The sequence below is a fragment of the Rhincodon typus genome, chromosome 4 (genome assembly GCF_021869965.1).
Source record: "Rhincodon typus isolate 14 chromosome 4, sRhiTyp1.1, whole genome shotgun sequence".
In the NCBI taxonomy this organism is placed as follows: domain Eukaryota; kingdom Metazoa; phylum Chordata; class Chondrichthyes; order Orectolobiformes; family Rhincodontidae; genus Rhincodon; species Rhincodon typus.
Window position 1 is genome coordinate 29483891 of NC_063335.1, and position 13320 is coordinate 29497210.

The window sequence follows — 13320 nt, forward strand, 5'->3', positions numbered from 1 at the left end:
GCACTGGAGAAACTCAGCAGTTTTGGCAATATTTATACAGAGAGAAACAGAGTTGACAGAGCCCAGCGAGTGTTTGTCAGGTCTTAGTTTTGTATGGAATTCCTTCAACGGTTGGTTCCTTAATACACTTCAATTGGGTGTCATTACATCAGCTTACTGGTAAAAAGAACATGCTAAAAATGAATGAGGAGTAAGGATACTGCTATTGTTCAACTGAGCAAAACGATTTCTTTTCCCTTCAAAATAAATTAAACATCAACATACATCATCAGTAGACTCCCAGTTTTAAATTCTCAATCCATTCACCCATTTTTGATACTTATACAAGTATAACTTTGTTTGTGATGCATTCCGATAGTTTAGTGCATATATGTACTGTGGTAATTTAACTTGATAAACAGAGCTGTTGTGAATTTTTACAATGTGCTTTAAAGAGACTTCCACTTAAATTCTGACAATTAAAAGCCAGTGCTCATGACTGTTTAAAATTATACATGCCCTAAATTAGTAGGAACCAATGAGAGAAAGTTTAATTCAAGTTTACTGATTTCTCACCCACACCAAAAAAACCTCAAAATGTTATTGTTCAAGTACAAATTAATATAGATCCAACACTGTGGTAATAACTAAAGGTGAGGAACAGCACTAATCAAATTGTGTTATCCAGTTTCAAGCTATTAGATCTGATCTGAATCTATTCCATTAACTATCATTGTGGTGCCACACAACTCGAAGGGGATGACTTCATTGTGAAGACAGGACTTTGTCTCCACAAGTACTGTGCATTTTACCTAGCAGACTATTCTTGCCATTTTGTACAAGTATGTTAAAGTCCCTTGTTTCGGTTCTCTCATTACACGGTGGGATTTCAGTCTGGGAGTTATGTCCTTCAGGACTCAACTTGCTAGGTCAGTAGCAATACTAAATTAGGTGCACTAGTCTTTGGGTGACAGACACAAAAACAGAAATTGCTGAATTTGAGGAATGGCACTGGATGTGAAATGTTAACTCTGATTTCTCTGCACAGATGCTGCCAGACCAGCTGAGCTTTTCCAGCACTTTGTTTACTTTCTGATTTGCAGCATCCACAGTTCTTCTGTATTTTATCTAGGTGACAGACATTGAAGTTCCCTACTCAAACTACATTTCATGTCCTTGTAACCGTTGTTTCCAAAAAAGTTTATTTTAACACAGAGGTAGACCAATGCATCAGCTGAGGAAAAGTGTAAGTCATCATCAGTACATTGTTTGCTTGCTCATGTTTAACAACATGCCATGATATTTGGTAACGTCCAGAGCCAACACTGAAGTCTGCACAGCCAATTACTCCCTCCCATATAATCACTATTCTGTAACTTCTGGTAGATTTGGCAACACAACAGGACAATCAAGGGATGCTAATGGAGCAATCTGGGACACTGGCTGAAATATATGACTATAGCTTCTAATTATGTAGAGTTATATGTCACCTTATCTGTGGATACCTCCCAATTTTGGCATAAATCCCCAAACATTATTGAGGAGCGCTGTGCAGGATTCAATACATTTAATGTGCCTTTACAATGCTGGTGGCCATCTACTTTTATTGTTGAATTTTGTGGCTTGCTATTCCATTTCCAATGGCTGTGGAATCTGGACTCTCACTTGGCTAGAATAGGTAACGATAGCAGATTTCCTTCCCTTAAAGGACACAAGTTTAATCAGTTGAGTTCTTATGAAAACCTAGCAGTGTCTTTTATGGCTAAATGCTTTTTAATTCCTGATTTTAATTAATTTTGAGAGAAAACGTTAAGTATGATTCCATTTTTTTAAAATAGGGAAATAGTATACCTGAACGCTGAATATCATCCAAACGTTTCATACGCTGTTCATTCCTGGCTCTTACTTGATCTACGTTAAAACTGGATGCAGAACGTAGAGAGATGGTGTCTGGTTGTGGTACTGGTTGTATGACCTTCATCAATTAAAGAAAAACGATGATTAGATTTTGTTTTCAAGTAGCATATGTACATACTGAAAAATATTAAACCGCTTATCAATTGCAACAAAGATGAAAATAATTCTCAAAACCCACAAAGCTAAAGATTTCAAATACAGTATGCACTCTATAAAGTGCAATTATCAAACATTAAAGTTAATTTCTAAACAAGATCACAACTAGTAATTAGTAGATTAATTTTGTGTCAATACTCACAATTCTTTTGCAACTAAATGAAACATCTAATTTGTAACTTAGCAGAAATTTGCTAAAACAACAAAAAGTAACTACCATTGCCCCACAGTATCTATAATGTAAATATTCTTATGATTTTGCATTTAAATTGTTCCCAATCTCACTATCATTTGTCAGTTGATGATTTATAGTAAAACCTCAGCCAATGGGCTACACAACTTTAATGCCCAAGCAATTGTGTCCTGATGCTGACCAATTTCTAGCAAGCCAAGAACAATTGTCTGATCTCTCTCATGTGATATATGTCTTAACAAGAGTGCAAATTTGCGTGAATACGTAGGAATATTGTCTACAAAAATAACAGAAATAGAGACTTATTTGAGATGCATATCATCGAGATGATAATACTTCAAATTATACATACAACATTGCAAAAATAAATTAATGATAATATATTTGTTATAAATTAGATTTTATTTGCAAAATTATACCACACTGAACAATGAATATGCTTGAGATATATTATGGAACACTTGCAAACATTGCTGCAATGCAAAATGGGTTCAATTCAAACTTTGTTAAAGAAGAGGAATAAAGTAAAACAAAGCAATAATAAAACAGGCAACATACAGAATCAAGGTCTAGTCTACTATTATTTTGGCGACGTCTCTCTCGCGGAGGTAGTTCAGATGTTGTTGTCCCAACACCCACTGGAAAAGGGAAAGTTTCTCCATGGCTTCCTGTTCAACAGAGGTTCGAATAACTTTAACATGGACTCTGAAAATGCACCTTTGCAAGAATTTCAGAGATTATGAATATAGCACTAACCTATAAAGGCACTTTCGGATTCAAGCAATGAGTTCTTCATCAAATCATCATGTGAATCCTTTGTGGGAGAAATTTCCACATAACTAATATAGGAAACTTATATACGGCAGGAAACATTACATGTGCAAGTGCAACAGAATGAAAAATATTCTTTGTTCACATCAGCGTACTGAATCTCAAAATGCAATTTTCAACAATAAAAAAAGAAATTGGCAATAGATTTTCTTTCACATTTGGAGTTAAAATTGTAACTATATATACCATATGCAAATTTACAATTTTATTTGGAAAGGACAAAAAGAAGTCTTCTTTCAACCTCTTGTGAGGCACCTGAAATTGAACGTGTAAGTGAATTCAATTTATTTGTGTGAAATGTTATGAGCAATAATTGGATAGCATTAAGATGTTGAACCCTTACGTCTGTGGGACAGGTTAACTGATTAAAAGATTATAAAGTTAAATATTAAAGCAAAAAAAAATTAGAAACATTTCAAATTAGCCCACTATATAGTGATTTCATAAACTGCACAAGCAAACACTTGTGTTAATTTAGAATCATTTTTGCTAAAAAATAAAAAGTTAATTCAATGTGAATGAACAGAAGATTTGAACTGAACAACCCCGAATAAAGAGGAGTAGGTGGTATTTGTTTATGTTGAAAATATTGGTGCTATTCATTTATCATCAGTCTTTAGATTTCTCAAATCCTTTTGAATACAACTACAGGTGCAAATTTGCTTACAGCAAGATTTTCCTTACCGGTCCAATATCGTGTGGATTCATACGAGCAACTAGTAAAGCATAGAAAGAGAAAAAAAATTAAAATTTCACAACATTTGGTTAAAAAATATAAACTATTAGGGCATTAATATTGAAAGACCATTACAGAATTGTCCTTGTCAATTTTAACAAGTAACAGAATGTCCAGAATACAATGAAATCCAAGTCACCACTGCCACAGCCCCATTTGGAAAATTTAAACACTCAGTTACTAACCAGTGCTAGTCCCCTAGCAAAATCCCTTTTTCTTTGAAATAAATTCAATTTCCACATAAATTGACGTCCAAGCTCAATCTTAAGAGTACAATGGGATCTTGATCAGATGGGCTAATGGGCCGAGGAGTGACAGATGGAGTTTAATTTAGGTAAATGGTGAGGTGCTGCAATTTGGAAAGTCAAATCAGGGCAGGACTTATACACTTAGTGGTAAGATCCTGGGGAGAGTTGCTGAACAAAGAGACCTTAGAGTACAGGTTCTTGTTCCTTGAAAGTAGAGTCACAGGTAGACAGGATAGTGAAGGCGGCGTTTGGTACACTTGGCTTTATTGGTCAGTGTATTTAGTATAGGAGTTGGGGGGGTTCATGTTGCAGCTGTACAGGACATTGGTTAGGCCACTTTTGGAATACTGTGTGCAGTTCTGGTCTCCCTGCTACAGGAAAGATGTTTTGAAACTTGAAAGGGTTCTGGAAAGATATACAAGGATGTTGCCAGGGTTGGACAGTTTGAGGCAAAGGGAGAGGCTGAATAGGTTAGGGTCCTTTTCCCTGTAACGTCAGAGGTTGAAGGGTGATCTTACAGAGGTTTATAAAATCATGGAGGGCATGGATAGGGTAAACGGACAAAGTCATTTCCCCAGAGTGGAGGAGTCCAAAACTACAAGGCATAGGTTTAAGATGAGGGGGGAAAGATTTAAAAGGGACCTAAGGGGCAACGTTTTCACACAGAAGATAGTGCATGTATGGAATGAACTGCCAGAGGAAGTGGTGGAGGCTGGTACAATTACAACATTTAAAAAGCATCTGGATTGGTATATTAAAAGGAATGGGTGAGAGGGATATGGGCCAAATGCTGGTAAATGGGACTAGATTTATGTAAAATATCTGGTCAGCATGGATGAGTTGGACCAAAGGGTCTATTTTCATGCTGTACATCTCTATGACTCTATAAGACAATGTATCTCCAATATACACAAACTTGTGTGATGGCTTCTAGATAGGTCAGTTTCTTGCCTCCGTTTGTTACTGCATAAAGAACATCTTGACAGAGCACTTTGTGCAGGGTTTAAACTCTCAAAATAAATAGTAAGTAATTTAGCATTCTTAATCAGATCTTTTTTTAAAATAAGTATCTATTGAGGATGAAAATCAAAAAATGCTGGAGAAACACAACAGATCAGTGAAATATGACATTACGTTTTGAAGATCTGCCAAAGACCTTTGACCTAAAACGTAGCACTTTGTTTTTCTCTCCTGATGCTGCTCGACTTACTGCGGATTATCAGAATATTCTGGCTGTTATTTTTAAATCAGTTTGAAATTAAATTAGGATTTTACCAAGATTGTAAATGTTCTTGCAGTGGCACTCAGGTGTAACAGGTTGTCAGAGTGATTATTAAAGCAATGCTGTACCTCAGATCAGGAGGTTTAGTTAAAATGTATACAATAAAAGCAAGAGACAGTTTACATAGACTAATTATTTAAACTGGAAAGGTTTGGGAGGAGGACCAGCAGCATGCAAGTGTAGAACTAGGTTAAGTTAGGTAGTTCTTTCTTTCCTCCCAAGTGAATAGTGGGCCTAAAAACAGTTGCTGGATTGGGTGGTGAAGTCTATTTGGTGAAGTCAAATAAAAACTAAACCTGTTTCTACTGAAGCAGAGAGCACAAAAAGGTACATGGATATGTCATTCTGGAAATAATAAACAATGTGATCTCCTCTTGATTCAGGGGTCTTTTAATCTGTTTTGTAATGTCTACCAGGCAAATGAATAGTTCCAGACTGGTAGGGAAATGTATAATTGAATAAAGTACCATAACTTATGGACAGACTGTCTGGACCAGTAGGTGTTTTCCTGTGCATCTTTTCTGTATATTCATTTGTTCTCTCCGTGGAATTGTTGCAAGAAAGAAGACTGAGCATATGGGAATGCAATGACAAATGAGGCAAGCAAATATAAGCCTGATTCATTTTACTCAAAATAGTTGTAAATAAGAACAAACAACTTGGAAACATGAAGGTGCCCATCATTAACAGATTGTTCCACGATAGTGTATATGTATAGATGGAATGGAAAGAAATTATGAAGATGAAAACATTCTAAAATTGTTATAATGGGGCAATTTCAATTATTTTGATATAGATTGATCGCCATAATATAAAGTGGCAGAAGCAGCAAGCATTTCTGGAGAATTTTCCACAGCACTGTGTGTTACCAATCCACTGAGGAAAGGGAGAAGACTGGACCTGGCCCTGTGAATGCAGTGGGTCAAATGGATTGAATGTCAATGAAGGAACATTCAGGCAACAGCAATCATAAGGTTTAGATTTCCTAAGTAAAAGGACAAGAAGCAATCCAGAGCTTTAATAAAAGGATATTTGGTAGAAGGTTAACTTAAATGTAGCAAGAATGAATCTGGCTAAGGTAAGCAGAAATTATAAAAGACCTAGGAATAGGCTGTCTATAAAGGAGAAACAATTTGCGAGTAGTCCCTGGATGACAAATGAAACAGTGCGTAAATGAAGCTGAGAAAGGGTACGTATGACATATGTCAAGTGATTAATTGAGAACCAGTGAAATATTAAATTCAGAAAAGAAAAGAAACAATTGCAAAACAAAGAGAGAGTATAAAGAGACTAGCAGCTAACAGAGAAGAGAATCCAAAATCCTTCCATAGGCTTATACGTAGTTAAAAGATGGCAAGAAGAGCAGAGCTGATCAAGAACCTAAAAGAGGATTTAAGCAGGGGATGCACCCAAGGGACTAAATGGGTATTCTGCACCTGCCTTTACCAAGGAAGAAGATGCTGTCCAAATCATAATGGAAGTAAAAGAGGCACTGGCAAGGCTAAAAATTGAAGAAGTGGTGGCATTTGATAGGCTGCCTGTACTTTCTGGCTGTGCTGAATGAGATACAGTCAACGATACTGAGAGAAGCAAGAATGGAAATTTCAGAGGCAACGACCATTATGTTCCAATATTCCTCGAATACAATTCTTGAACTGGAGGACTGCCTTGCACATTTGTTCAAAAAAATGGTAGAAGGATAAGAACTGCAGTTATAAACCACTTAGTTTAAGTTCAAGTGATGAGAAAGCTTTTATAAACTATACATTGGGACAAAACATATCATCACATGGACAAATGTGGATTAACTAAGTAAAGCAACAGACTTGCTATGGGCAAATTTTGTTTAATTAACGTACTTGAATATTTTAGCAAGTTAAAAGAATTAATAAAAGTGACATTGTTGATGCAGTCTACTTTTCAAAAGACATTTGATCATAACAGATTTGTCAGTTAAGATACAGCCCATAGAGTAAAAAGTATAGTGCAGTTCCTCAGAGGTCAGCATTGGTATCCTGGTATATTAGTGACCTGACAGGTGCACTGGTAACATGGAAAGCAAAGAAACTAACTTGCATGCAGCACAGTCCCATAAACAACAATTATATAATAACCAGGCAATCTTGTTTTTAACCATTTTGCTTTGAGGCCAGGTTACTGGGGAGATTTTCTATGCTCTTTGTCACCACATTTTATGACTACCAGATAGCGCTTTTACATGTCTCAGGTGGTAGAGTATTCCCTGAATCTTTGACTGAATTAATAAGCATGGACATTCTGCTAATGACCCTGGAATGAACTCGATATTGATGAAAGGTCATCAATCTGAAACGTCAACATTTTCTCTATAGCTACTGTTTTTATTTCAGAATTCCAGCATATGGGGCATTTGGCTTTTGTACAATGAACATACTGTTCTTCTTCCAGCAATTTCTGACACAATAACTAATTATGCCAAAAAATATCTAACTGCAAAATCCACCAAGCGCAACTATTTTAATCAAAATTAATTTGTAAATAACACACCAACTTTTTTGTTAAATAAAACAAGCAACTTTGAATTTCATAAATATCATGCATAGCTCATTGTAAAGTAAATGGTACCATTACTGGTTAATATTGTATCACACTGACCTGTTTCTTTCCTCTTCATTGTGTCCAGTTTTTTTTTCTGTTCTCTTAATAATGCCTCCTGTTGAATCTCCAACGTATTACTATCATTTGGCGGATCTGGGTACACTTGTCTTATTTCAGCACGTGTTGCTGAATCTGTTTATAATAGAAAAAGTGTTATAAAATGAACATCTTAGTTACAAATTACACAGTAAACACATCCCCCATTTAGAAACAAATCATTCTGACCTTAAAGACTCTCAGTTACAGAGTCAATAAATAGACTGGAGTTTTGCTCAATACCCTTTTAAATCTCTAAATGATGACAATTACTTAGCACTTCAACTCCCCCATCACATTTTAAATGTAACTAAAAATGTTATTAATCCAGTAAAAGCAATGAACATGGACTAAAACTACTCTCCTTCAGGGAGAGAAAATGAATCAGGTTACATAGGCAAATCTTAATTACCAGGGTAAGTAGTGTAGGAGCTACTAATTTTGGACCGCACTACCTTCTCCACTGATATGGGTGCACATCACTGTGCCTGCTGAAATAAAACAGAATCTTGATATCCTGGTGTCAAACAGCCAGTATTCCTGACAACACCTACATTGTCCATTCCTGACAAAGAAGAATGAAGCAGCAAGGTGGGTTCTGTTATTTAAAGTATTGCACACCCCAAACTCAGAAAAGCAGATAAAATTGGTTAAAGAAGTAGGTATACTTATGAGCAGAAATGATAATGGTAGAAGAATGATCAAATGAGGCCACATGGTTTGAAGAGAAGAACTGAAAAAATATAATAACATTACTGAATGTGTACTATAAAGGCAGTCTGCGAGTTGTAAATGAGTTCCATTCCAGATTCTGTTCACAAGTCAGTTTGTACGCAAGTCGGAACATTTCGCACGAAAATATTAAGTGGCGAATGGTAAGTACAGGAAATGTCCATATGTTTAAAATTACACGTATGGGATCGCATTCATTAGTCAGACTTGTGTAAAATTGGGGTCCCCATGTACACCTTCAGTCAGAGCAAATGGAAGAACAAATCTCACAGATGCAAAAGCAATAACAAAGTACTAATGATTATTCCACTACCCCAATACTAACTGTTATAAGATTAGTATGAAAAATACAGAACAAACAAATTTCCTAAAATGCATTTAGGTGCACTTTTGCTAAGCAAATACAAAGCAAATCCAACAGGAGAGAGCATGGCTCTGAATCTAGTTGCAGAGAATGAAGCTGGGTGGGAAGAAATAGCATCAGTTAGGAGCTCTTTTGTGAAACTGAAAATAATTCACTTAAGTTCAGCATAATTATGGAAAAGGGCAAAGATGGAGCATCATAGTCACAAAAAGTAGAACAAATCCAACCCGACCAATTAGTGCCCCATCAATCTACTATTAATTATCAAAGTTATGGAAGATGTCATCAACAAGTGAAAGTTATAGCTCACAGACGCTCAATTTGAGTTCCACCAGGGCCATTTGTCTCCTGACCTCATTTACAGTCTTGCTGCAAATGTGGACAAAAGAAACTAAATAAAGAGGGCAGATGGAAGTGACTGCCCCGGCATCAAGTAACATTTGACCAAGTGTGGTAAAAAGGAATGCTATCAGAACCAAAATTAGTGGAAATTGAGGGAAACTTTCTGCTGATTGGAATCATACCTAGCACAAGAACACCATCTACAAGATTACTGACGACACCACTGTAGTGGGACAGATATCAAACAATGACAAGTCAAAATACAGAAGGGAGATAGACAGCTTGGTGACATGGTGTAATGAAAACAATCTATCTCTCAATGTTGGCAAAACTAAAGATCTGATCATTGACTTCAGAAAGAAAAGAGGAGAACACGCCCCCAACTACATCAACAGAATTGAGTTGAGAGAGCGAAGAGCATCAACTTCCTCGGAGTGACAATAACTGATGACTTGTCCTGGACTTCCCACATAAATGCAACAGTCAAGAAGGCACAACAACGCCTCTTCTTCCTCAGGTGGCTCAAGAAATTTGGCATGTCCCTAAGGTCCCTCACCAACTTCTACAGATGCACCACTGAAAGCAAACTGTCCAGGTGCATAATGGCTTTCTATGGCAACTGCTCTGCTCAGGACCGTAAGAAACTACACAGAGGTAGTGTGCACAGACCAGACCATCATGGAAGCCAACCTTCCATTCATAGACTCTATTTACACGGCCCACTGCCATAGAAAGACAGCCAACGTCATCAAAGACCCATCGCACCCTGGTAATGACCTCCCACAACCTCTTCTGTCAGGCAGAAGATACAGAAGCCTGAACACACACACAAGCAGGTTCAGAAACAGCTTCTTTCCGGCTGTTATCAGACTGTTGAATGACTCTAGCCTCAAAGAACGTAACCTGTATGCCTCAAAGTCTTTTTGATCTGTACATCCTTTGCTTGCTGTGATCGGCCTGTACCACTCACAAACAAAGCTTTTCACTGCATTTTGGTACACATGGTAATAAAATCAAAGTCAAAGTAAAATAGCTGTCGTTGTTAGAAGGCTATTATCTCAGTCCCAGGTATTGCTCAGGGTGGTGTCCCACACCCAAAAAGATGTTTCATCAATGATCTTCATTTCAGTCATAACATCAGAAGTGGCAATGATGCATAAATTTCAACATCATCTGTAACATCTCAGATACTGAAGCTGTTAGTACCAATGTGGAACAAAACCCGAAAGTCATTCAGCACAGATGGATGAGCGTAAAGTAACATCATGCCAAACAATGACCATCTCCAAAAATAGAAAACTTAGCTATCATCTCTTGCTGAGTCCCTCACTATCAACATCCTGGGAGACTGGCCAGAAACTAAACTGACCAATTATGTAAACACTGAGAAAAGATCAAAAAAAAAGGGAATTCTGCAGCAAGTAACTCAACTCATGACTCCCCAAAACCAGTCCACAAAACACAAAGTACAAGTCAGGAGTGTGTCAACTTTCTTTCCACCTGTCTGGGTGGCTGCTGCTCCAACAACACTCAAGAAGCTCAACATCATCTAGCACCACATCCATGACCGACACACAGTGGCAACATTGCTGCAGGTCATGCCTGTCGCATGTAGAGGTCATTTCCTGGTTTGAGAACAACAGACCAATTCTGGGGGGTGTAAAAAATTTGAATCATAATAATTCAGATGAGACGGGCAGACAAGTTGTTTTATATTTTAGCCAACTTAAGGGGTTAAGTTAGTTAAGCATTAAAGCTTTAGCCATTAAGTCAATAATAAGCAAAGCAAATGGGAACTACTGATGTTCAGAGAAATGAATAACGAACAAAGCATTCAGACTGTTAAGGCTAGAAACATTGAGGCCATACTATCAGAGGGCTGGAGATGGGGTCATTGAATAGGTTTAAGACAAGTGTGAACAGAGTCTTGTTAAGCAAGGGAATCAAGGATTATCAAGGACTAGCTAGGAATGATAAATTGAAAACACAAGCAGATCAGCCATGATCTTACTGAATGATCCATCTCCTCTACCATTTTGTATGCTCATATGAATAGCTGGTGATTCAATGGAAGCCATCTGCTGTTTTCCTTTTCCTTTAGACTGCGTCTGTTTCTCTTAATTCTCATTAGTAGTCCAAAGTAAAATTACATAAACTGTTCTGATGCTACCTTAAAAGCATACAGCTAGAAAATGCAAATCAAGGGAAAGAAAACCTGATGTAAAGAAAATGATTTTGAAAGCAGTGAAAGCCCATTCTCAGAACAAGTCCTGGGAGGAAATGTTTTTCACTTGAGCAAAGAACAGATGTGATGGCTTGGTTTTAAATGCTCAACCTATCAACTTCATAGTACCATCAATCTCAAACAAAAGTGGAAAAACCCACGCAGATGCAGTGCAAGCTAAATATGGAGTTAAATCCTCAATCAACTGCTATTTTACATACTTACATTGCCTACTGTCCTGCCCCGTGAGAGTTATCCCATGAAATTTGTAGTGTACAGCAGTTTAAAGTGAAAGTAGGCACGTTAACATAAAATTGCTGGCATGCATCTATATCTGTCTCACTCTTTACAAATTCACATTCCTCTTTTCAAATCTGATTGGTATATTGTTACACAGGTGGATACTTATTTCCTTAATATCAGTAATTCAGCATGAATAGTGGACCAAAACCCTGAAATCAAATAAGATATTCAAAACCAATACTGAAAATGTTACTTAACAAGATATCTAGTTCATGACATTTGGGCCTACCTCTGTATTTCAGGTCATTGAAATCTCTAATATTTTGTAAATTAACAAAATCTCTCTCTTTAGATGAAGGTCGGTGTACCAAGGCCTGGATACGTTGTCTAGCCAAATCAAAGACATCAACATGATTCCTGTCCCGTTTCCTTTTCAGAAACATTTGAAAATAAAGAATATTAGCACAAACATATTTAGTATTCACTTCATATTTCACCCCAATTAAATTTACAGATTCATTTATTATTGCTATCAAGGTAAAAATAGACTTTACCAGAGCATATTTGCCCTGTCAAGTCTGCACCATTTAATTACTACAATAAACGACAGCCACTTGCAAGAAACTCAAATTTTAAAACTAAATGTTCACCAAATTATGCAGAAAATTACTGGTTCTGGAATACAGAACTAATTGATAACCTCAAAAAAAGAGGAATGTAATGCACACCCATTCATGCATACTCTCTGTTTTAAACCAGCCAGCCAATCTTCTATCCATGCTAATATTTTATACCCTATAACATGAGCTGTTATTTTCCACAGCATTTGATGTAGCATGCCATCAACTGCCATCTGGAAATCGAAGGATAGTATATCTACAGATTTCCCTTTATCTACAATGCATATAACTCCTTCAAAGTAAATGTGAAGGAATTTCAAGTAAATTGAAAGTAATCTGGTAAATTATTTAAACACAGCTTCCCCTGTGGTGCTGACTCTCCCAATTACCATATTTTTCAAATTGCGCAATTCTTTAATGATCAATAATTTATTAAGAAAACTTTTTTTGAAACCTATCACAACTCTGAAATGGTTGCTGAGATCAGGAAAAAAAAGACAATAAAAATCTACAGTGAGACTTCTAAGCAGGAAGAAACTGGAGAATGGCAATGAGACAGAATACACCGATTAGCTTCAGTACTGAGACAGAATATCATAAGTACTGAGTGTAGATATATCACAAAGTAAAAAAGATTAATAAATAATTGCAATTGGACAAAGAGAGAGGCAAGCATATGCAAAAGGTTTGTAATTTTTATTTTCAATCAAGTTTCTATTTTGAGAGTAGATTTGGGTCTCAATGGAAACTAATCACCTGTCCTGCGGGAATTGGTATAGG

The 13320-nt window shown here is 36.7% G+C and overlaps 1 protein-coding gene across 1 annotated transcript in view; it reads right to left on the reverse strand.

The window, feature by feature from the left end:
* Positions 1–1750: 1750 nt before the first annotated feature.
* The window catches only part of LOC109938402 (centrosome and spindle pole associated protein 1-like), a 12157-nt gene continuing 587 nt past the window's right edge, over positions 1751–13320 (reverse strand). The window contains exons 2-7 of the mRNA XM_048595685.1: positions 12210–12349; positions 7977–8111; positions 3761–3792; positions 3002–3059; positions 2804–2913; positions 1751–1954 (exon numbers count right to left, since the gene is read on the reverse strand). Coding sequence (XP_048451642.1) covers positions 1766–1954; positions 2804–2913; positions 3002–3059; positions 3761–3792; positions 7977–8111; positions 12210–12349 — 664 coding nt within the window. The 3' untranslated portion in view covers positions 1751–1765. The remainder of the gene's footprint in view (positions 1955–2803; positions 2914–3001; positions 3060–3760; positions 3793–7976; positions 8112–12209; positions 12350–13320) is intronic.